Source organism: Hemitrygon akajei, chromosome 5 (assembly GCF_048418815.1).
Source record: "Hemitrygon akajei chromosome 5, sHemAka1.3, whole genome shotgun sequence".
NCBI classification, from domain to species: Eukaryota; Metazoa; Chordata; class Chondrichthyes; order Myliobatiformes; family Dasyatidae; genus Hemitrygon; species Hemitrygon akajei.
The window spans coordinates 173,796,235-173,822,806 of NC_133128.1; the positions used below are offsets into that span (position 1 = coordinate 173,796,235).

The window sequence follows — 26,572 nt, forward strand, 5'->3', positions numbered from 1 at the left end:
ATGAAGAAGCTGTTCCTAAAAATGTTGAGTGTGAGTCATCAGGCTCCCGTACCTCCTCTCTGATTGTAGTAGTGAGAAAGTGAGGATCGTTAGATAGATAGATAGATACTTTATTCATCCCCATGGGGAAATTCAACTTTTTTTTCCAATGTCCCATACACTTGTTGTAGCAAAACTAATTACTTACAATACTTAACTCAGTAAAAAATATGATATGCATCTAAATCACTATCTCAAAAAGCATTAATAATAGCTTTAAAAAGTTCTTAAGACCTGGCGGTTGAATTGTAAAGCCTAATGGCATTGGGGAGTATTGACCTCTTCATCCTGTCTGAGGAGCATTGCATCGATAGTAACCTGTCGCTGAAACTGCTTCTCTGTCTCTGGATGGTGCTATGTAGAGGATGTTCAGAGTTTTCCATAATTGACCGTAGCCTACTCAGCGCCCTTCACTCAGCTACCGATGTTAAACTCTCCAGTACTTTGCCCACGACAGAGCCCGCCTTCCTTACCAGCTTATTAAGACGTGAGGCGTCCCTCTTCTTAATGCTTCCTCCCCAACACGCCACCACAAAGAAGAGGGCGCTCTCCACAACTGACCTATAGAACATCTTCAGCATCTCACTACAGACATTGAATGACGCCAACCTTCTAAGGAAGTACAGTCGACTCTGTGCCTTCCTGCACAAGGCATCTGTGTTGGCAGTCCAGTCTAGCTTCTCGTCTAACTGTACTCCCAGATACTTGTAGGTCTTAACCTGCTCCACACATTCTCCATTAATGATCACTGGCTCCATATGAGGCCTAGATCTCCTAAAGTCCACCACCATCTCCTTGGTCTTGGTGATATTGAGACGCAGGTAGTTTGAGTTGCACCATATCACAAAGTCCTGTATCAGTTTCCTATACTCCTCCTCCTGTCCATTCCTGACACACCCCACTATGGCCGTGTCATCAGCAAACTTCTGCACATGGCAGGACTCCGAGTTATATTGGAAGTCTGATGTGTACAGGGTGAACAGGACCGGACAGAGTACGGTTCCCTGCGGCGCTCCTGTGCTGCTGACCACCGTGTCAGACCTACAGTCTCCCAACCGCACATACTGAGGTTAATGATGGGCGCTGCCTTCTTGAGCCACTGCTGCTTGAGATGTCCTTGATAATGGAGAGGCTTTTACCTGTGATGGAGCTGCCTGAGTTTACAACCCTCTACAGCTTCTTAAAATCCTGTGCTTTGGAGGTTTCATACCAGGCTTTGATGCATCAACTCAAAATGCTCTCCACAGTAGATCTATAGAAATTTGCAAGAATCTTGAGGTGATAAACCAAATCTCAAGCTCCTAACAGAGCTGCTGGCATGCTGTCTTCATGATTGTTCGGCCCAGGACAGATCTTCTGAGATGCTGATACCCAAACACTTAAAGTTGACCCTTTTCCACCGATTAACACCAGTCATTGTTCGAATTTCATTGTGGTCTGCAGGATTCCTTTAAAAAGGCACCCACACAGTAATACCTGCCCCCTGATAACTAAGTATAATGTCACATGGAACCCAGAGGAGCAACAAAAGCAATCATGGTACTCGAAGGAAGCAGTCAGTGAATACTGTACACAAAAAATCCTTATTTCTATAGGTGTTTGGATATTAGAAGTTGAAGGAGTATCTTTAAAACTGGCCATTGTGTTTTTTTAACATTTATTTGTTAATAGATCTGGGAGCTGCTGTCTTGCAGGCATATGTTGTTCAACTCCAAACGCCCTGAATTAAGAAACTCGCTAGACCATTTTAAAGATCTGTGGAGCTAGAGTTACAGTTGACCAAAGCTGTTAATATTTAAAGATTTTCTTTTCATTTATAAACTGGATGGGATTTGGTAACAGCCAAGCAATTTAATTGTCACCAATATTGATGCAAGCTATTTGTTGCAGATTTTATTTTATTATCTTGAATTTTCCACCTACCATGGTCTTTTAAGTTTACATCATGTTCTAGAGTAATAGTTCAGGTTTGTGATTATTAGACCTGTAACTTGCGGGAAATATGGTTGATATTTTCCAAAAATCCCACACAGTATTATGATATGAGTGCATAGTAATACTGTATAAGGTATGAATATTAAGCAGAGTACCAAATACATTTATGCTTTTTGAAATAATACCATCTGACTCCTATGTCAATTTTCAGAGAAACAGGATTTGTTTTTGCCAATTATCTGTTAGACTGTGCTTCTCATAACACAGTACTGCCTCATCACTGAATACTTTGCACACCTGATTTTTAATTGCTAATCACTCTTCTGGGACCTAACCCACTAAACTTTGTACCAAAGGCAAGAGTTACACCCGCTTAAGCCATTCAATAGCTACTCATCCATTACATTTCTGATTCAAAGTGCATTCATCTTATCCAAATTAATTTCATTTTCCTAACTCTCACCCGTTTTATGTAAATAAAGATTTTTCTATCAATAGTGGCACTGACATCAAAGCAATCTGCTCAGAAATATTTTGCATTCTCTGTTAGTGGAACTTTGCGTTTCTAAATGTTAATTTTTTAACAGATGGCTCTCTGCCATTTACAGTTGTTATGAATGTGCCACAGCTCTGAGGGGCCGAAGGATGCGGGGTAGCCCCCTCCTTTGTGAGAATCGCAAGATCACTATTAAGTCAGTTCAGGGGACACAGGAAATGAGAGAAAGACATGCAGAATCCACAAAAGGGTTGGACTGTGTCCTGGCCTCCGAAAGGCGGACCCATTGATACCGGCTATTGTCTCTTGGAGACGGACTTGTGTATTGCATCCTGTACGATGCAATCAAAGCCCCAGGCAATGAACCAAGGAGGAGGTTGGTGGAGGGATTGCATCATCCTAACCTGATTGACACCTGAGACCCTGTGAGTCAGGATAAAAAGAGGGTCTGTGGGAACAGCCCCTCAGACGCACCAGAAGAAACGCTAGTGATCCCGTAATAGCGAAAGCCGGTGGAAGGCCACGTGCGTCCTGACCTTTGCCACGGAAAAACGGTTTTTAGCTAACAACGGGGAACTCAACTCTCAACGACTCTCGAAGGATTGACATCATAAATGGAATGGGCAAGTTTTAACCCGTCTCTCTCTCCAACAATTGCCACACAGGGTCCCCAATGGCTGCAGCCTGTATGAACTGAACGAACTATATATTTCCATCGGACAATTCATTATCCCCTAGACAACGATACTGCTTATTTCTTATTGATTATGATTATACCCGCGCTTTTAGATTTAGTATTGATGATGTATATTATCTGTGTGTTTGCATTGATATTATTTTTGTGTATTTCTATCAATAAATACTGTTAAAAATAGTACCATCAGACTTCAACGGACCTCTCTATCTTTGCTGGTAAGTGACCCAGTTACGGGGTACGTAACACAGTAATGTCGTGAAACAGGTTGAACAGAGATTTAACAACTACGTTTTTTAAAAACGCTTTACAGAAAGTGAAAGATCAGTTCATGCATATACCATAAATATGGAATTTAACATAGAAAACAAATTTGGAAGTATAATGCTGAAATTACTATTGACTCCACATAAAAATATTTTTCTGAGACAGGTAGTACGTTGTTCAGCAATAATTGTGACTTAAGCTATTCAAAAATCTCAGCATACCTCATTCAGCAAGGCTTGTGTTTCTCAAAGATGTTTACAATGAAATACTTGCTGGAGAGTAGTTAATAATGAAAGTCAGATCAAGTCAATGATTTTAACATTTGCCTCTAGGTTAATTTTAACAGCACAATTTTTGAAGGAGCAGAAAAGCACAGTCGCTTCCAGACTTCTGCTTTAGACAGTGCTGTCAATTTTGCTCATTTATGATGACTATTGTTGACAGTTTGCCATAATTAAAATTGTGCATTTGATCCAATTTTACTTATAGCCTAATAGAATGTAACAATATCCTATTGCTGCAATTATATTGAAACTTTTAACAAAGGCTCCCTCCATTCATTTAAATTGTTAGAGGATGTGGCATTGTGACATCAGCTGTAGGTTCAGGTTGTACTACAGATTTGCATAACTGTCCATCTTTTGTTATTGCATCTCACATATCTTATTATGCTTAACAGCAAAATGAGAGTTCCAAAAGGTTTCCACTGTAAAGCCAAATTAACTACACCAGTTTTTCAGGTGAAGTACTTGTTAATCTAATTCAGTCTTGCTGTTCAGTAATTTAATCTATGCTAATACCATCTTGATTAAATTAGAAAGCGAAGTACATGAATGCTTTATTCACAATAGCTAATTAATTGTGAAATTGATAGTTAATGTACAGCTTTCATGTATATATTAAATGAAAAGAAATATGGCTACTTCATGTTTATTTTCAATATTCAACATTGAAATAATTTGTAATTTGGTTTCATATTTTGGCTAAAGATGGATCTAACACAACATATTTCTGTCATCTCCAAGACAGTCATTTTGCCCAATATTCTCCCATCTCATCATAATTAAAGAGACACAAGAGGCTGCAGATGCTGGGATCTTGAGGGGAAAAAGTCAATTCACTGGAGAAACTCTGAAGGTCTGGTAATATTTGTGGAGGCAAATAGATAGTTGCTGTTCTGGACAGTGACCCTACATCAGAGCTGAGAATATAAAGGGAAGATAGCCCATTTAAAATAGTGAGGTGAAAGAGGGACTGAAGGAAATGAGACAAATGATGGGTGAATCCATTTGAGGTGGGTTTGATGGGCAGATGAAACCAGGTGAGGGAAGGCGGGCTGGAGATAGTGACAGAGGCTGGAGGGTGAGTGGAAATGATATGAAGAGAGGAGTTGAAATGGCTTGTAAACGAGAGCTGAAGGTGGCCACTGTGGATGGAGCACAGGTATTCAGCAATGTTGTCACTCATTCTGTGCTTGGACTTGATGCTGTAGTTACCAATCCCTATATCCAGGCCATTGTTTTCTTCAGACTTGACCGTTCTAACACATTGCTAATCGACTTAGCTTCTACTCTCTTTTACCACAGTATCAATCAAAATTCTGCTTCTCACATCCTAACCCTTACCAAGTCTTCATCATTCACCTTTCTGTTTTTTCCCAACTTATTTTGGCTTCTGGTTAAATATCTGACAAATTTTAACACTGTCCCTATCAAATCTTCTCAAGGCTTTGCCCCTCTTTATGTTTGTAATATGCTGTGTCTGCCATTCTGGCTTTTACCTCTTCCACTTAAGATGCATCAGTGATTTGGTTGTTGGAGGTGCAAAGAAAATTGTGAAATGCACTAAAATCTAAGTCTTGCCTTAAGTTAGCAGAAAATAACTGACCAATGCTTAAATCTGTTTCCAATTGGATAAAGATCTGTTTTTTTAAAAAAATTAAATTTGCTTTATATCATTTTTGTACTACATTCAGAAATTCTAATTAGAAATCTTCCCATTGTGATCTTCCCATCAATCCCATTAATAGGTGAATGGGCAGAAGATCAAAGATGTGAAGTTGTGTTCCCCAATGACCAGACTGTAGTGTGTAATTATAGGCAGTGTTGAGTACAAGAGCCAGGACATGGTGTTGCAGCAGTACAGAGCCTTGGTAAATCCTCCCATCTGGAGGTTAGTGTACAGTATTAGTCCCCTTATTTGCTAAAGGATGTTCTTGTCTTAAGCTTACTGGACTGATTCCTGGGTTAGCAGGACTTAACACATAGGGAGAAATTGGGAACGTGCTCATTTGAGTTCAGAGGATTGGGAGAAGGTCTCAGAGAAACCTATAAAATTCTAACAGGACTAAACACAGGGATAATGTTCCCAATGTCTGGAAAGTCTGGAAGTAAGATTCTCCATTTGAAGTTTGTCATTCTCCAACACGGGTCCGAATGCTTCTATTATAGGTTTTTATATCGAAGTTGGAGTATGGTATGTTTCTAGGATGTTCACCCTATGACTATGTTTTTTCTTAAACGGATATAAAAATATAAATTACATTGCACGCTCAAACAGCTTGACAGAATACTTGAATATATTTATTTCATATCATGTTGTTCCTATCTACCCCCAAGGCCACACGCTAAATCTTTAATTCTATAACGGTGACTCTGATGGCAGAGATCGAGACAGTGATTTTTTTCGGGCGGCCTTTAAACTAGAAGATGAATTTCACTTGAAGACAGCGACCTCTGTTCATTCCGTTTCCACAGCAGTTTGTTGAATACAAGTTTAAATAGTCACCTCAAAGAACTTTACTCTGATACTCCTAGAGTTATGATCATTAAGACAAATTTATTTTGGTGTCGGGTATTAATAAATAAACGTGAACTTCGGTGAATTTGTTACAGAGTAACAATCGATTGTTGTGGTTTAAACTATGGAACTCGACATAATCACGAGGGAATAAAGGTTTAGAAAATCATTCCGCCAGTTAGTTCCACAATATCGCTTGTGAAAACAACCTCAGGTTCTGAGATACGTTAATAAATGGCATTTCGCACCGCATTTTGATGTGCATTACATCATTACAAACCGTTAAATCTCTTTACAGTGCACAGCCCGACTTCCCCAGTTCAAAATGCAGCTCTGCCCTCGAGATGTTATGAATAGTCTGAGCTTGAAATACACTAGTGAATGGCGTCAGTAAACTATGACAGCTGATCGGTTCAACTCTACACCAGTCCAAAATAGGACAGGAGCCCTCGAGTTGTCTGGATTAAGTAGATCCCTTGTGCCTTCCTGGGCCTTCACTCGGTCATGTAAGTCACTACTGACAACACTTTATTGACTGTTTTAAATCTCCCCATTGCTGGTGAAAATAATCAACATGTGAAAACAAGGTATGCTTGCTGTTTCTAAGTAAAATCGATCCACGATTATCTCTTGATAGTGTATTTTACCTGCTCTGTGGCTCGTTCTAAACGGCGGATTCTGATTTCTGACCCAACAGCAGCTATATTAAACTCTGAACTGAAATTATTATTTTTCGAAGACATCAATATTACGTTATTACATGCTACCAATATGCAAAGAATATCAGGTATATTTAGTGGTTACAGGCACAGAAGAAGGTAGGTAGTTAAGTTATTTTTATATTAACCTTGACCAGAGGCTTCGTATTTGAACTACCTTGTTAGTGAATATATCTAAAGCTAAAATATAATGAAACTCGTCATTATAACTTATTTGCCAGTTAAGATTTGGGCCTTTCGAGGCAAAGGAAGCAACGCTCCAGAGTGCAACAGCCTAAATATACATCCAGGCTAATGAAGTTTGCTGGAATTCAGATTTGCATTTTCTCCATATCCTATATGTCTGACTCCTTCTCAAGCAAGTGGATGCCTCTGGCAAGACCAGTTTCCATCACAAATCTTAGTTATCCTTAAGGAGTTACTGGTGAGCTGCCTCTTTAATAATTGGAGCACTGTTCTTGTGGCTTTGAGTATTCTCATGGCTGTGTTATGAAGCTTCTCGCCGCTGCCTGTAAGGAGTTTGTACATTCTCCATGTGACCACATGGTTTTCCTCCCACAGTCCCGACCAGCCCAAGGCCCTACTTTGTACAGTATCTCAATCAATCAATAAATAAATAGAAAAGATTCTGACTCTGCCATGATAAAAGGAGGATTATATATTTCACGTCAGAATAGTTACGACTTTTTACATTCAGATAGTTTTATTTTCATGCAAGGACTATATGTGTTGGAAGTGCACTAAAGGCATGGCGTGACAGTGGTGAGAGGTGTAAAGGACACCTGATGATGACATTAGAGAATCTGGAGGGAAAAAAAACCCTGGAGTGTCTCAGGGTGTCAAGCAGCATCCGTGAAGGCAAAGGGATGGTAAATGTTTCAGGCTGAAATTCTGTATCTGTGCTCATGCATGGTCTCAACCTCAAATATCAAGTACGGTATCCCTTTCCCATCACAGATGCTACGAGACGTGCTGAGTTCCTCCAGCCATTTGTTTTTTTGTTCTGGATGGTGATGAGCTTTTTCAGTGTAGTTGAAGGTCCTGTTGAGTATGCTCCAATGGTAGATGGTAAAAAGACTTAGGAGGGTCTAGGAATGACTTACCACAGAATGCCTGACTTCTAACCAATTTTATGGTAGGGCCCCAGAATATTGATGGTGAGGGACCTAGTAATAGTCCAGTAATAGTAAGAGAGTAGGCAATATCAGGAAAGATGCATGTTAAAGTCACTGACTGAAATTTAATAACTTATTGAGACCTATTAAATGGATGAATTCAGTTCATGTCTTACAAGTTCAGGGCAAGCATTTACAATGTAGCCCAGGAATTAGATTTTGCCAGATATGCTGGTTGGCAAGTACATGATCCCCTTCCATGTCCTGTATAAATACAATGTAATCCAGCCTGATATTTACTTTGTAGATGGAAAGATAGAATTTCAGTAGTCAAATTATTATCTTTTGTGGATGATACCAAAACTGGTGGTATAGTGGATAGTGAAGAATGCTGTCTAAGTCTACAATAGGATCTAAACTGGGAAATGCACAACAGTTGGAATTTAACTTGAACAAGTATGAAGGGATGCATTTTGGAAAGTTAAATCAGGGCAGGACATACTGTCTACAGTGAATTTCAAGGCTCTGGAAGTGATATGGAATAGAGAGACTAGGGGCACAAGTATATACTTCCCTAACACATGTTGACAAGGTATATGCCATTGGCAGGAGCACTGAGCACAATGTCACAGATGTACAAGGCATGCAGAAACTGTACTTGGGAATATTGGTGCAGTTCTGGTTGCCAAAATATATCAAAACTTTGATTAAGCTAGAGAGGGTGCAGGAAAGATTCACAAGGATGTTGGTGAGAGTAGAGGGCTTGAATTATAAGGAGAAAGTGGATAGGCCAGAACTGCTTTCCCTGGAGTGAAGAAGGCTGAGGGGTGGCATAACAGAGGATGTAAAATCATGAGTGGCGTGGATAAAAAGATTTTCAGTCTTTTTCTCAAAGTAAGCAGCTTCCACCTTCTCCTTTTGTTACTCATCTCCCCCCGCCCCCACTACCTCCATTGAGAATGGCTTATTCTTTATGTTTGCTACTTTATTTTATGTTGCAGACTGTGCCTTTTAGAATTACGTCGCAGTTGCACCACTGAACATGTTTTTGTAATGGACATTGAATCCTCCACCCAGAGAACAATCTATGCTTGCACTACCTTTTTGATTCTTCCAGCTGATATTCAACTGGAAGCGGTGCAGAAGAGGCTGTCTTCCATAGACAAGTCTGGGTGTGACCACAAAAGACAGCAGCAAGCATCTGGTTTCCTGTTCCTGAATTCAGTGCTACAAGTTCAAAGATTTCAGTGAATCAGGAAAGATTCACCTACACTTTGATGTGGTAGGACTCTTAACTCAGTGTTCTCTTTGCTGAAATCCAGCTCATCACTTCTCACAATTAATATTCACCTTTCCTCTCTTGCTATGTGTACTTCCTGACTTATCCAATGCATATACATCACTGAAATTCAGTCATCTTCATGTAATGTCACACTGCTTTGTTATAACCATCACCAATAAATCTTTTTCTACCATTTATCCCATTAAATTATATCATCTTAGCTCACTGGTCTCTTCATACACAACAGGAATCCACAGATACCTGGTGTTAAAATTTAATTTCGCCCTGGCAATTTGTATACACATCTCTAGTCTGATGTCAAGTGATCATTTGTAAAATGAAGTTCTTAAAAATAATCCAGCTAATACATCTCTTTCATCTCTTACAGTGTCTTCTTACATTGAACAAAACATACAACAGCAAAACAATGATTAACCTTCAGAGTGATCAATGATCAATCTTTAGTTGTATCAAACAGTGCACGTCTGCCATGCACCAGTTCACATACATTGTGGGGGGGTTATAAGCCCTGAAATCATTGTGTAGCACAGTAGCTGTAGGTTGCAGTCATTTCAATAACCATAAGCAGAGGATACCCACCTGGTCCTGCAGGCAATAGATCTTGTCCAAGGAGCGTGCAGAGATACATCACCTGCCCAATGAGACACTGATTTTCTGACACATTAATGAATCTGAGCCTGCATGAAGGGTACAACCTCTTGCGTTTCTGTCATGAGCGTACAGAAGTGAGATAGATCAGCTGGTTGAGTGGTGTCACAGCGACAACCTTGCACTTGCTGTCAGAAAGACCAAGGAATTGATTGTGGACTTCAGGAAGAGGAAATTGAGGGAACACACACACTTGTTATCAAGGGATCAGAAGTGGAAAAGGTGAATAGTTTCATATTTGTGGGTGTCAACATCTCTGAAGAACTATCCTAGGTCAACCACATTGATGCAATTACAAAGAAGGTATGACAGAGGCTATAATTCATTCAGAGTTTGAGGAAAATTGCTATGTCACCAAAGACATTCACAAATTCTCCAGACAGCATTGTAATTGGTTTCATCACTGTCTGGTACGGAGTGGCCACTGCACAGGATCAGGGAAATCTGGAGAAAGCTGTAAACTTAGCCAGCTCCATCATGGGCACTCACCTCTCCAGCATCCAGGAACTATCGAAAGGCAGCATCCATCATTAAGGACACCCATTGTTAAGTTTTTTAGTTTTAAAACATTAAACCAATTAAAAGTAAAAACCAGAGAACTGGGAATGCCAAGCAGAGTGATCCCCTTGTGAGGAAAGATGTTATCCCATGAGAGTAAGAAATCCAACTCCATTCTTTACTTTAAGTGAGGAATGCACGTATCACATGGCAGCGTGATGACGTATGCAATTCACATATTTATACCTATAACCTGCAGTGAATTATTTAAATGAACAAGAATGCTTAATTAACCAATATATTTACAAGATTACTCAAATATTACCAAAATATTAAATACATAACACTCCTCCCTGCTTAGCTATGAACTCCAAATCAAAATAGAATGCATCTCAACTTTCTACGCAATATACTATACAAAACAACTACTATACATACATCCATAGCATAGGAAATTTTAAATTGTCCCATTCAAGCCTAATGATTTAATCGCTGTGGAGTATTTCTTATTCTTGTGGGATAACTCTTTCCTGACAGGAGGATCACTCTGCTTGACAGGTGAAACCTGTGGCAGTGAAACAATCTTGGGTTCTGGGGCCTGCTCCATGCTGGTTGTAGGAGATGACTTTGATACTACAAGAAGTGGTTCTGACAGCTCTGGACACCTTTTTTCTTCTTTTCTCAGCTTTTCTCTCTGGATCTACTTTGTTCCTTGCTTTGCTCCTGGACCGGCTTCTTTCTCTCTCATTATCCCACTTTTTCTTTCTCACATTCCTTCTCTCTTTCATGCCTTTCTGTTTCTCGCTCATGTTCTTTCTTTCTATCCCTTCTCTCCTCTTCAGCTTCTTGTCTTTCTTTTTCTCACCATCCTTCTTCCTATGATGTGTATCTTGATCTAGGGAAGGTGCATTTAGTTCACTGGAATATTTTCTTATTAACTCTTCTATTGCTCCTTCTACGATCTGATCTCACCTCTTGGTTTCTTCATCCACAATATCATCTGATAAATCTTCTGTTTTCACATATTCATTGTCTCCTTTTTTTTTGGCCTTCCATTCATCCAGATGGGTTTTGGTCTTTGCATCTACTTTTACAAGCAGCTTTTTTGTCTCCCACTTGAAGTTCATACAATAACCTTAATGAACACAGAGTAGATTCTGGTTCTTTATACCCACGAAAGCCGAATGCTTGCAACTTTCCTGAAGCTCCTTGGACTCTCTTCCATCTTAAAACCAAGCCACATTTCACAAATAACTGCCTGGTTAACTAATCAAAGCTTTCTCAGAGTGTTGCCTACAAAAACAGTTGTCAGTCCACTGTTTTCGTCATTTTCATGATCCCTCTGAGCAACATCTACCTTCCTCGGTCCAATATATTTTCCAACCAGAGGCACAGAGCTTGACACCAGCACTGTTTTTCCTTTGTTGGGCCACGGTTCATGGTGTTACAACATGGAGACAATTGTGGCATCATTGAGTACATTTCCATTGAGTACCATTGAGTTGCTTTCAGTTGACTCTGTTACAGGGGATGTGATATGAAAATGGTGGATGATCTCCAATCAACTTGTAGTTATCTCAGCCAATCATGCCCCCACAATGCTGGTGCTCCTGTTTTTACTGTGTATAAGTTCAATGTAGCTGGTTGGTTGTTGTATTTCACTGTTAGAAATGTCATTCCCACAGGAGTTGTCTTTTCCCCAGTAGAAGTTATTAGTTGGATATTTGCAGGCTTCAATTCAGTATCTTTGAAATGCCTTTCAAACCCATTTTGTGGGATGACTGAAACAGCCGAGACAGTGTCCAATTACATTTTAATTAATTTGCCATTCACTTCTGGTTTAAGCCATCTCATGTTGTAAATCTCAAGCTAGCCAGTCCTGTGTCACTCTCATCATGATCAGATTTTTTGTCAGCATGCAGATTAGTGCTCTTTTTGAAACTGGATCTTGACTTTTTATTTTTTTGCAGTCCATGGAGTGTTCAGACATGCATCATCCACCCGATGAGACACTGATTTTCCGACAGAAACCGAGCCTGCATGAAGGGTACAATCTCTTGCGTTTCTGTCATGAGTCTTTCTCCCTCCAGTGCATTCATTGGGTTAAGGACAGGGTATGAGTTTGGATTGGTGCCATTGTGGAGTGAGGTGGGAAATGGAGCAGAGAAAGGTGCGGAGGTAAAATGAATCAGAATCATGTTTATTTTTTATGACATAAAGCATATCATGAAATTTGTTGTTTGCAGCAGCAGTACAGTGCAAGAGATAAAAATTACAATAACTAAGTAATGCAGATGAGAAATAATGTATGGACAATTCAAAGTCCAGTAAAAGAGGGGAGGAACATTTCCTAAAAGATTGAGTATTGAGTAGCAGCACCATTCTCATTGATGGTAGTAACTAGAAGAGGAAGGTCCTGGATGGTGAGGGTCCTTCATGATGTGCCTCCTTTTGAAGACGTCCGTGATGGTGAGGAGGACTGTGCTCATGATTGGCCTGGCTGAGTTTACAACCCTCTGCAGCCTTATTTCATCCTGCACATTGGAGCCTCTATGCCAAGCAGTGATGCAACTGGTCAGAATGCTCTCCATTGTATATCTTCAGAAATGTGCAAGAGTCTTTGGTGGCATACCAAAAATATATTTTATGTGTTTGAGGAGATTTGGTATAGGGCTTAATTTACCTCAATTATAATCTAGCAGTATACAATACGAGCAATTTGACCTGGGAGTGGTCACAAAATGAGCATTAGATGAAAAATGGCGTTCAGTGCATGCTTGACTTGCAATGCTATAGCATTAATGTTTGAACACCAGCAGTGCCAGCCAAGTTTCTGGAGTGATGAAATATGATCTAGAAATGATCATTATCTGATTTTACTTCATTCAGAGTGAATTTTGAATTATGTAACACTCTTTATTATTAGTCCCCTGTTGAGCACAAAGACAATTCAGTCTGATTTGTTACCCAGTCATCTGTAATTAGAGTTTGGATACTGTGAATGTTAGCAAGCCTCAAATTAAAAAAAAAATTATAATATGTTCTCCCACATAAAATCAAAAAGTCATGGAATCACACAGCATAGAAACAGGTCTATCAGCCTCAATGGTCCACACTAACCATCACATAATTGCACTAATCATAGACCGATCCCATTTTATTCTCTCTGTATTCCCTTGCCTAAATTAGTAAGATCAATATTTTTTTCTTGTGCAGCTTCTTTGTGTACTATATAAAGGTGAAACTAACACTGATGCCTATTTCTTCATTTTCCTCTTAAATCTTTTTGAGCTATCTTCAGTATTTACCAGTGGCCATTTTCTCAGCCTCATTTTGTCAAAAGAGCTATTGATCACTGAGTTTAGAAATCACTCAGTTTAATCCTACTTAGTCTGTGCTGAACTGTTATGTTGCCTAATCTCATCGACCTGCACCTCCCTACCCTTCCCATCCATGTATCCATCCAAACTTCTCTTAAATGGTGTTTGATGAATTGTCTGCAGTGAGTCATCACTTGAGTGTCAGTGAGTTGTGGAATCTCGTGCAAGTTGATGGGAATGTGGGGAAGTAAAATGGGTTAGGGTTGAATGAAGAGTATAAATGGGTGCTTGATGATTGGTATAGGCTCATTAGGCCAAAAGGCCTGTTTCCATGTTGTATGACTCCATGACCTGAAACAAAATACCATTGGAGGATGGGGTCTTTTCCTAACATTTTGTTTTGTATATAAACATATTTGCCATACATTTACAATTCCTGTGCTTGATGTTTTAACTATTTAATTATGAAGCAGGTTCACCCTCTCCATGTCAAACTTTAGTAATCTTTCCATGTACAGTTTATTTCCTTCATTTATTATACTATGTAGTGGAAGTGTTACCTACACTTACCAACCCAATTCTGGCTATTTTCTGAGTTATTTTGCAGTCTGGTGTTAAATGGTTCATTACTGAATGACTTGTAAATGGACCTGAATATTATAGAAACTTCTCAGTTTTTGACAGAGAGAAAACAATTGACTAAATCTGGGTGAGTTCTGAATGTGATCTCTCAGGAGTATAGTGTTGTGGCTGTGGCCTGAAGCTGCAGGGGTCCTGGAATGTTTGCAGTGCTGAACTGTCTGTGGATTCACTTCTGGGGACGTTCTGTGTCTTCTTGTTTCCTTTTTCATTGTGTGCATGATTTGTTCCTTTTTGCACATTGGGTGTTTGATGGTCTTTATTCTGTGGGGATTTTTTGTGCATTCTATTGTGCTACTTTGTTTTATGGTTGCCTGCAAGAAGACGAATCTCAAGGTTGTATTTGGTACACATATTTTGATAATAAATGTTGACCATCTTTGAAGTTTGTTGACCTCTGACCATCATCTTTAAGTATAATTCCAATAACTTTGGCAGTTTTCATTGAATAAGCCGTGTCCACCCAATCCTGACATATCAAGCAGAACCTCCATACTTAAGGTTCCTCTTACTATACTTGCTAAAGGAAATTATTCTCATTTCCCCTCAAATGTTCAGCTTGTATATATGCCTTAATCAAGATTGCAGCATGGTCTGCGGTTCAGACTGATAATTACTAACATATCATTGCTGAGTATTGTCATTTAATGGCTGTACTGATTATTTTGCACCTCCAAATCAAATATGAACAGATAAACCTACTCAGTAGGACCTACTAAAGCAAATTGTAAGTAAGAATGACAATAATATTTGTAATTATTTTACAGATATGGCTGGAAAAGAACATTATTCCTATGAATTCAAGGATACAAGTCATTCTACAGAATTCCTTAATGTGTTTAACGAATTTTATCAAAGTGGATTATTCACCGACATTATTTTTGAATGCTTCTCGGGGCAATTATTTCACTGCCATAAAGTTGCTCTGGCAGCTTGTAGCACTTACTTCAAAGCAATGTTCACTGCAGATATGCAGGAAAAAGCTACCATGATTATTAAACTTCCAACCATTGATCACAGTATCTTAGACACTCTGATAAGGTATGTATACACATCAGAAGTACTGATAACAGAAAACAATGTCCAAACTTTGTTGGAGACTGCAGATCTCCTGCAATTTCCATCAGTTAAAAAGGCATGTGAAAACTTTCTAGCTAGACATCTAGATTTTGGCAATTGTATAGGAATGCATTCTTTTGCAGAAAGCCATCATTGTACTGACTTAGAGAAAGAATCTCGAAGAATGTTTCTCTCCAACTTTGAAGAAATTTCAAGACAGGATGAATACTTAGAAACTAGCAAAGACAAACTCCTTTTTATACTGTCCAGAAAAAACCTCAATGTATGGAAGACAGATATTCTTCTTGAAGCTATTGTCAGGTGGATTGCATATGACATGGAAAATAGAATTGAATATTTGGTGGAATTGTTAAAATATGTCCAAATTGATCTAGATCATCTTTACATCAAAACAGCACTTGAAGTGCATGGGCAGTCTCTTCTCACCACTGATGTTAAGATGCACTCTTTAAAAAGTCGTGTTCTGGAATCAAATTACAGTATGAGTTCACAGCCTTGCAAGAAGTTAACGTGTAATATGTATATAATTGGTGGATATTACTGGCACCCACTTTCTGAGGTCCACATATGGAACCCATCAACTGATTTATGGACACAGGGTTCACAGTTGCCTGGTTACAGAACAGAAAGTTATACTGTTTCTGCTTTAGGACCAAACATTTATGTTACAGGTGGTTATAGTTCTGATAATCTGGAAGCCCTAGACACCGTGTGGATTTATAATTCAGAAATGGATAATTGGGTGGAAGGGAGCCCAATGTTAAATGCTCGTTATTATCACTGTTCAGTGGTAATGCGTGGCTGTATCTATGTGATGGGTGGATACCGAGCTGGTGCCCCAGCACAGGACGCAGAGTTCTATGATCCTTTGAAAAAGAAATGGATTCCGATCGCAAGCATGCTGAAAGGTATGTAATCAATGTAAGATCAAATAGATCTTAACCATTAACTGTTTATAATTAAAATTGCAAAAGAATTGACATGATAGCCTCCAAACCAACCTAGTAGGACTAAAATCTGGACTGATTTTGTGCTATTTGTGTGTTTTTTTTTCACTATTGAGCTTTGTCCAGTGTAAACATTAGAACATAATTACTTTTAAGAATGCTGCTAAGATATTTGAGCAAACAGTAGAAGGGTTGATATTTCAACAGATGTTATTTTGTATTTTGATACTAATTTACTAGTTTAAAGGCACCTAAATTATCAGAGCATTATTTAAAATTCATCAAATATTTAATTAAAAGCAGTTTGAATTACTTTTTCCTCAGTAAGGATTTTATTACTACACTGTTACTAACAGAAATCTGATGGATAGGGGTTGGAAATGCAACTGCTTGTGTTGTCCAGGAAGTTATCTATGTAACAGGAGGACACTACGGTTACCGAGGAAGTTCAACTTATGATAAAATTCAGAGCTACAAGTCAGATCTCAACGAGTGGACAATAATCACTATCACTCCACACCCAGGTATTTAAAGCATTTCTAATAAATTAAAATCACTATTAGAACATTTTCATTATTTTTTTTAGTTGAACAGTAAAAATGACAAGGATCTTAAGATCAGCTATGCACAAATGTTTCTGTAGTATACAATGAACGTGAGTGCACTTTAAAGGACTGTGTAATACGAGCTGAATATGTTGTTACACCGGACACAGCTGTTAGTTGAACATTGATTATTTTCAATAAAAGGTGTTTTATTGGTACTTTTATCCTTGATATCTAGCCTCATGAAAAGCAACACAAAAGAGCCTCTGGATGCTATATTGTTAAAATATATGGTGTACTGTATTTCTGTTTAAGAAGAGGGCAATAACTGAATGTAATGTAATTGACAACAGGTTATCTAGGTTAAAAAGGTAGTGATGGCAGGCAGCGGATGTGGTATATGTCTGCAAGCTTCATAAATAGTCACCAGTAAAGACCAAGAAGGTATGGTCAAGGGAGGCAGAGGAGTGCTTATAGGACTGCTTTGGACTGCACAAGTTCAAGTTCACAGTACATTTATTATCAAAGTATGAATACTATATACATTTTTAGATTCATCTTCAAGAATTCAGGGATTCATCTTCAAGTCTGAATGAATATGCCAGAGTTGTCAATGACTTCATTATCAACTATGTCAATGACCGTGCGCTTTTAAGAACATACTAGATACACTCAAATCAAAAGCCGTGGATGAACCAGGAGATTCATAGCTTGCTGAGGGCTAGATTTGTGGCATTCTTACAAGTGAGAAAACAATTCCAATTGAGGTTCGACATGTAATTGGATGCACTTCAACTCTGGTAGGGTTTGCAGGCCATTACTTCCTGCAAGGCAAAATCTAACATCATGAATGGCAGTGATCTTCACTTTCAGATGAGCTCAACACCTTTTACGCATGCTTTGAAATGGAGAATAAAACTACATCTATGTGATCCCTGTCTTGGAGGCTGATGTCAGTCCGTCTTTCAGGGTGAACCCTTGCAAGGTGTCAGGCCCTGATGGTCTACCTGGTTGGGCTCTGAAAATCTGTGCCTGCCAACTGGCAGGATGTTCAAGGGTATCTTCAATCTCTCACTACTACAGTTGGAGGTTCCCACCTGTTTCAAAAGGGTGACAATCATACCAGTGCCCAAAAAGAGCAGGATAAGCTGCCCAGTGACTATTACCCAGTTACCCAGTTTGGGAGGTTGGTCGTGACCAGAATCAAGAACATGGGTCAGCTGCAATTTGCCTGTCACCACAATATCTTTACAGCAGATGCAATCTCTGGCTCTCCACACAGCCTTAGATCGCTTCACAGCAGCTTCTACAGAGCCAACCAAAGGTGTTATTGTCTCTTATTTTAAGTACTTTTCATGATCACAAGACCCTACTGGACATTAAGGACTTAAAATACTGCAGATCTACCCTGTCAGCCAGTTGCTCGTTGGCGGAGAAACTGAAAGAACTGGACTTGATGTGGATCCTGCAGCCTGGGTCAGAGGAGTCAGTGTGGGAAGGCGGTGTGCAGTCTAACAGCGAGTGATCATCTTAGTCACTTTTCTTGCAATTGCAAAACTCTGGTGGACATTGTTAATGTGGAGTGTTGCAAGTCTGATTCACTGCTTTATCGACAAGACGGCAGAGGCAGATGTAGGGGGAGCTGCGTGGCCCTTGACAAGGCGAGCACTAGGCCTCAAGCTGTGGTGTCGTTTGTTTACAGCCACCCGGGAGAGAAGTGCCGGAGTCGGTGCGCTCCAACAGTGCCGGGGTGCAGCATCCAAGCTTGTGTTGGTGCTGCCCCCCAGTGATCGCTCAGCAGAAGACAAGCTGTATTGAGTTTGACTACAGACTGCTGCAACATTCAGAGACTTGGATGGTATTTTTTTGTGTGCGACTGAATTTTACTGATATCTTACATATGCTTTCTATCTTACATATGGTATAAGTACCTTGTGCTGTGTATGATTGTTGGTATTGTGTTTCACACCTTGGCCCTGGAGTAATGCTGTTTTGTTTGGCTGTATTCATGGGTGTCTGAATGGCAATTAAACGAACTCGAACTTGAGCACCTGGACAATAGTACTACTTATGTCAGGCTGCTCCTTATTGACTACAGCGCAGTATTCAACACCATCATACTCTCAGTTCTAATCAACAAAATCTAATTCCTGGGCTTCTGTACCTCCCTCAAAAACTGGATCCTTGACTTCCTCACCAGGAGACCTCATTCTGCACAGATCGGAAAAAACATCTCCTCCTCACTGACAATCAACACTGGCAAACTTCAACGACGCGTGCTTAGCCCACTGCTCTACTCTCTCCACACCCATGACTCTGTGGTTAGGCACAGCTCAAACGGCATCTATAAATTTGCCGATGACACACCTATTGTTGGCAAAATTTCAGGTGGTGATGAGGTACAGTAGAGTGATAAATCAGCTGGTTGAGTGGTGTCGCAGCAACAACCTTGCACGCAACCAAAGTCAGTAAGACCAAGGGATTGATTATGGACTTCAGGAAAGGGGAGTCGGGGAAACACACACGGGGATCTGTCATCGAAGGATCAGAAGTGGAAAGGGTGAACAGTTTCAAGTTCATGGGTGTCAGCATCTCCGAGGATCTATCCTGGGCCAAACATATTGTTGCAATTACAAAAAGGTATGACAGTGACAACATTTCATTAGAAGTTTGAGGAAAATTGGTATGTTGCAATTGGCATGCCTCTAAAAAGGTGGCATTCATTATTAAAGAACCCCATTATTACGTTTTGTAGCATCAAAATATTAAATCAATTAAAAGGAAAAACAAGAGCGGCAGGAATCAAAATCAGGTTTAATATCACTGGCATATGTCATGAAATTTGCTATGTAGCAGCAGTACATTGCAATACATAATAACATGAACTATGAATTACAGCAAGTATATATTTAATAAAGTTGAATTGAATAAGTAGTGAAAATAGAGGGAAAAAAAGTAGTTAGGTAGTGTTCATGGGTCCTGTTATGAAGGATGAACAACTCTGATGGGCAGAAGGGTGCAGAATCACCCATGCTCCCCCTTTTGGAGAATCGCAAATCGCTACTATTCCGATGCTGTTATCAAGGAAGTGAGAGAGACACAGGACAGCTGCCAGGGCAGTTGTTATTGATAACAGCTCATGAAAGTTAATGAGAGAGAGGCCCAGCTAAGGTGGAATGTCTCCTACTAACAAAAGAGGGATGGAACCATTGATTACTGCTATTGTCTTTTGGAGAAGGATTGTTTACTTGGTACTGTTCTATTCATTGAAACCCCTCAGGGGGCAACCAGAGTGGGCTGGGTTTGATGGGTTACATCATCCCAACCTGATTGACACCTGAGACCCCGTGAGTGGGGATAAAAGTGGGGTCTGGGGTAACACCCCTCAGATGCACCAGGAGAAATGCTACTGAGCATCAGAACCCCCACAAGACAGGGTGGGAGACCGGAGACCGAACGAAGGGTCGGTAAATTTTAACACAGTGTTTTGTAGCGAGACCGGTGGGGGGCTTGTGTGTGTGTCCACCCTTGCCTGGGTGACGAGTCCACCACGGAAGAACGGTCTAGCTAAAGGACGGAGGGGTCATACGTGAATGGCCACAACAACAACGCATCGACGGATCAAAATCGTAAAGGAAGGTTGGCAAGATAATAGTTATTACTGTTCGCACGTTCTCTCTCTCTCTCTCTCCAACAATTGAAGCACCGCGACCAACAACTACCGCAACCTGCATGAACTGAACTGAACTTTATATTTCCATCTGACAATTCATTATCCCCTAGACAACGACAGAGCTTGTTTCATTAGTGATTATTATTATACCCACACTTTTAAGTTTAGTATTGCTAACGTATATTCTCTGTATATTCGCATTGATATTATTTTGTATATTTTTGCTAATAAACATTGTTGAAAATAGTAACACCAGACTCCAATGGACACTTCTATCTTTGCTGGTAAGACACCCAGTTACGGGGTTCATAACAGTTCAGAGTCCAATCAGAAGTCGGTGGAAGGGAAGAAACTGTTTCTGAAACATTGAGTGTGTCTTCAGGCTCCTGTACCTCCGCCTCAATGGTAGCAATGAATAAAGGGCATGCCGTGTGTGATGGGGATCCTTAATGATGGATGTTGCCTTTTTAAGGCCTTGCTCCTTGAAGATGTCCTGGATGCTGGGGGAGGCTACTGCCCATAATGGAGCTGACTGAGTTTACAACTTTCTGCAATTTATTTCAATCCTATGCTGTATCCTCGCCCACTATACCAGACATTGATGCAGCCAGTTATAATGCTCTTCACTGTACATTTATAGAAATTTGTGAGTGTTTTTGGTGACATGCTAAATCTCCTCAATTTCCTAATGAAATATATCCACTGTTGTGCCTTCTTTGTAACTGTGTTGGGCCCAGGATAGATCCTCAGAGGTATTGACACCCAGGAATTTGAAACTGCTCACCCTTTTGAGTCTAACTCTGTTCTTTACTTTAAGTGAGGCACACATGTATAACATGGTATTGTGATGACATATGCAAGTCACATATTTATACATATAACCCATAATGAATTACTTAAACAAACAAGAATACTTGATCTATATCTATATATATTCACACATTACTCAAATATTAGTGAAATATTAAATGCACAACACTCTACCCTGCTTAGCTATCAACTCAGCTCATTATAGAATACATCTCAACTATATACATAATATACAACTATTATACAAACATCACAGCATAGTAAATTTTAATTTGTCCTATTCAGGCCTAAAGATTTAATCGTTCTGGAGGATGTCTTACTCTTGTGGGATAATATCTTTCCTGACAAGGAGGATCACTCTGCTTGGCAGGTGAGACACATGGCTGTGAAACAATCTCAGGTTTGGATCTCCTCTGTGGTGGTTGTAGGAGTTGATGCTGATACTGCAGGAACTGGTTCTGATAGATCTGGAAGCCTTTCTTTTCCTTTTTCACGGCTTTTCACTCTGGATCTACTTAGATTTTTGCTTCTCTCCTTGTCTCAGCTTTTTCTCTCTTTTTATCCCATGTTTTCTTCCCCACATTCCTTCTTCCACACTCATGTTCTTTTTCTCTATCTTTTCAACTTCTTATCTTTCTTTTTCTTGCCTTCCTTCTTTCTAGGATGTGCATCTTGATCTTGGGTAGGGGCATATAGTTCACTAGAGTGAACTGTTAATCCTTCTATTACTCCTACGATCTGATCTCTCCTGTTAGTTTCTTCATCCACAACATCATCTGATGACTCCTCTGTTTTTAAATCTCCATTGACTCCTTTCTTTTTGGCCTTCCATTCATCCAGCTTGGTTTTCGTCTTTGCATCTACTTTTACAAGCAGTTTTTTGTCTCCCACTTGAACCTCATGCAATAACCTTAATACCATACATACATTGTAGATTATGGTTCTTTATACTCATAAAAGCCAAATGGACTCCTCTTCTTTTTGATTCTGCTTATGAAACCTAAAGCATTCTGCAACCAACAATGGTTTTGGTTCTACATATTCCTGAATTACTTTCACAATATCAGCAAAGCTCATTTCAGCTGGTTTGGTTGGAGCAGATAAACTTTGAAGCAATTGTATGCCTTTAAAACCAATGCACTCAGCAAAATTGGTACTCGTTTCTCACTGGCTGTTTTATTTGATTCAAAGTAATGTTCAGTTAGCTTAGTATAAATGAGCCAGTTACCTATTGAGCAATTGAACATGTCAATGTAGCCAGCCATTTCTGCTCTTTTTAATTTATGTTTATTATTACCCGGTACTCACTACTTATGAATCTGTGAATTCTTCTGTTTCTGCCTTTTTTGTTAACTCAACTGTCTCTGCATGTGTTGCACTGTTTTTTACACGCTGTTTCTTTCTGTGCTTTTTCATTAGCTCAAATGTCTCACTGCATTTCAATAGGTCGGTAGCTGTCCCAGCTTCATTTTAAAAATACCTCGTCATCACTGTTATGTTTTGTAGCTTTGAACCATTAAACTAATTCAAAGGAAAAGAACAGAACCAGTAATGTGAATTTTAGTTTGTTCTCCACTTTTAGTGATGACATATAACCTGTAATGAATTATTTAAATGAACAAGAATGCTTAAGCAATCAATATATATTCAATATTACTCAAATATTATTGAAATATTAAATACACAACACCAATCACCCAGGACATTCCCTCTTCTCATTGCTAGCATCAAGGAGGAAGTACAGGAACCTAAAGTCACGCACTCAATATTTCAGGAACAGTTTCTTTCCCTCTGCCATCAGATTTCGGAATGGACGCTGAATCCATGAACACTTCCTCAGTGTTTTCCCTCTCTCATTTTGCACTATTTATTTAATGTATTTTTATATCTATTTATTATAATTTATAATTTTATTAATATGTATTGCAATGAACATGCAAAACTGTTTTATACATCCATACTAGTACTTATTCTACAAGCTGCTGTGAATGTGGTACAAACAATTTTCCCTGAGCTACAAATTTGTTCCGAGCAAAAAGGGACCAGCGGAAATTCTCAGCAAAAATGTGGTCAGATTAAAGACATAGGCATTAATTTGCAATTCTCAACTCTATTTTGTTCAGGTGCTGTTGGATGTTTAGTTTTTGGATTGGTGAATAACAGAATTCAGGTAGATTGTTTGACACACTGGACCTAACATTCGAAGGAATAAGCACTAGTTTGGAGATGTAATCGTAATAGAAAATTACTATGCAATTAGTATCAGAACTAACATAGACATTGATTTATTTTCATTGCAGTGTAATGCAGATGTTACATGTGTGTTTGGTGGGAAACCAATGGGTTACATTGATGCCAAAAGTGGGAAGGCTGTAAACTGTGTAGGGATAAACCATGGGACAGACTTTGCTCCTCGGAGTTCCTTTGCAAAATGACACAGGGCAAGACTGCCTCAGAAAGGGGCATAATGCATGTCCCTTAAGAAAAGTAGCTGCTGATGAGAAAGCAGTCCCCATTTGTTTCGGATGAAAGGGGGACAATATAGAACTGCCAAACTTGGATACCATCTACACATTAGCTTGATGAAGAAATTAAGAAAAATTTATTTGGAATGTAGTTTGTACATGAGCTTCCTGCTTTCCCACCTTCTCACCTGACCCTGGCATTTTCCCACGTAAACGTAGGAGGGGTAACAACTGTCCCTATATGCCCTCCCTCACCACCATTCAGAGCCCTAAAAAGGCCTTTTCAGGTGAGGAAGACATTCACATGCAAATCCTCCAGTCTTATCGACCTCTTTCATACACCTTTTTTTATATTGCTATATTCCCTCTTTCAGTCCAAATGAGAGGTTTTGATTTGAAATGTTGATTGTTCATTTCCTTCCATAGATGCTACCTGACCCACAGAGTACCTCCAGCTCCTTGAGTATTGCCCCTGCTTCTGTAATGACTACATAAGGATTATGTTTACAGAATTTCTCTGTTTACTGAATGGCTTGAATCAAATAGATGGAGCTGGGTACTTTGAGAGAAAACGTGTTGCATTCTAGAAGTGATTCAAGAGTTCCAGAGATCCCATGAGCAATGTTTCACTGGGCATGGATTTACTGAACTCAAAACAGTGAGGACAAATTGCAGCAAGAGGCTGAAAATTCTAATGTCTGAAGCAGAAGCATTAGAAATAATACAGAGTGGCAAAGCCACAGGCAATTGGAACAATAGGAATGGGAAAATGTTTAGTTTCACAGAAAGTCGAGGCTCAAAAGCGTTCATGAAGAATTGAAGAAAATAATATGGTTAGATTTATGGTAATGTGGAGTACTCTGGGGTGGGGGAAGAGTTCAGGAATAAGTAACTATGATTGCACTCTTACTTAAGAAATACCTGTAATGTGTTCTCCAGTTTTCTACATTTTGCTCACGTGTATTGAAATTGATTCTACTACCTGCACAGAGAACTTCATTCTTTGAAAGTAGTGCCCTTTGTCCACTGTTTTAAAAGTAGTGCTGAGCAAAACACTATACTCAAATTACAGTGGGAAGTAATTTTGCATGAAGTTTTAGTGCAGTGTTATGAGAAGGTAGAGCCAGTTACAACCAGTGTAATGTTAATTATAGACTCTTACTGAATACTTCTGAAGTACCTTAAATTTCTCTTCATGAAGTTTGCAGTAGAGAAAACAAAATTAAAATGGCTATGTTGGAATTGCTTTTTTTAAATATAATAACAGTAAATTTTAGGACCTTAATTTAGGAACTGTGAGTCAGGAAAAAAGTTGAAATAGTGAATGTATGCAGTTCTTATTATAAGAATATTTATAATTTAGTTGTTCTATTTTTCTCTTCTAGAGTATGGGCTGTGCTCCGTGGGTTTATATAACAAGATCTACTTTGTTGGTGGACAAACAACTATCACTGATTGTTACGACATAGAAAAGAATGAATGGAAACAGATAACCCAAATGAATGAAAGACGAATGGAATGTGGTGCATTGGTGATGAATGGCTGCATTTATGTCACAGGTGGATACTCATATTCTAAGGGAAGTTATCTGCAGAGTATTGAAAAATATGATCCCGAGAAAGATACTTGGGAAGTAACAGGGAATTTGCCTGGTCCCATGCGTTCACATGGCTGTGTAAGTGTATATGATATACAAGCCTAAATAATGTTCTGTTTATAACCTAAAATGATTTTGAGCAAACAGATGATGCAGAGAATGTTACTAGTATGCGGATAATGATAAATCACAAACGTGAAAATGGAATTGGAATAAGAAAAATTGTGATAGAATAAGAATCTGGAGTTGATTAAAATAAATGTATCTTTTTGAATGGCAGCACATGTTTGAAGGGCCATATGGCCTACTCTAGCTTTTAAAGAAAGGTATGATGTCAAATAATGTTTAATCTCACTATTAAAGTGAACAAAGGAAATCAAATATGATTCTCTGTTTTCGTACTCTTAATGTGGGGTGGTGTTCACAGGTGCTTGTGTAGGAGCACTGCGCTTGTAGTTTCCTGAAAATGTCGCAGTTTGCACTCTGCCTTGGGTACAAGATTGTGGAATACCCTCTCCAGAACACATTTCATAAATGAAGGAAGTCTGAGAACTTCTAAGTAGAAAGAATGCTGGTGCAACAAATACAGCTCAAGTTCTTTAAATCTACAATTTCCTGGTGGACATCATGATCACATCATTGAATTAATTGTACATAAATCTTGCCAATATCAGAAGCACAGTATGTTGCGGAAAACATAATCCTCTAATGGTGTAATAACAGTCCATGATTCTGCCATACAAATGGTTACTTGCTGCTCTGGCAGGATCATGGATCTATAGAATGTACTAATAACAACAGAAACTCTACTGAGAGTGGCTGTAAGTTGATGGATAAATCCAAAGCAGCATTTGTTTCTCTTTCTATCATATTCACTTTTAAATTTTAAACAAAAAATTAAATTAGTAACGAACTTTTGTTAGAATTACAAAAACCTTCTAAAATAAGCATTCAAAGAAAACATTTTATTACATTTTGTGGCA

The 26,572-nt window shown here is 39.1% G+C and overlaps 1 protein-coding gene across 2 annotated transcripts; it reads left to right on the plus strand.

Annotated features, from left to right (window-relative positions):
• Nucleotides 1-6,662: 6,662 nt before the first annotated feature.
• Nucleotides 6,663-25,946, plus strand: klhl23 (kelch-like family member 23). 2 transcript variants are annotated; one of them, XM_073047257.1, is made up of 4 exons: nt 6,663-6,736; nt 15,240-16,460; nt 16,871-17,023; nt 25,378-25,946. In XM_073047257.1, the coding sequence occupies exons 2-4, from the start codon at nt 15,242-15,244 to the stop codon at nt 25,692-25,694; spliced, it is 1,689 nt and encodes a 562-aa protein (XP_072903358.1). In that variant the 5' UTR covers nt 6,663-6,736; nt 15,240-15,241; the 3' UTR covers nt 25,695-25,946. The 2 variants fall into 2 exon arrangements, with proteins under 2 accessions (XP_072903358.1, XP_072903357.1); XM_073047256.1 differs by having other exon boundaries at nt 6,684-6,817.
• Nucleotides 25,947-26,572: the final 626 nt, after the last annotated feature.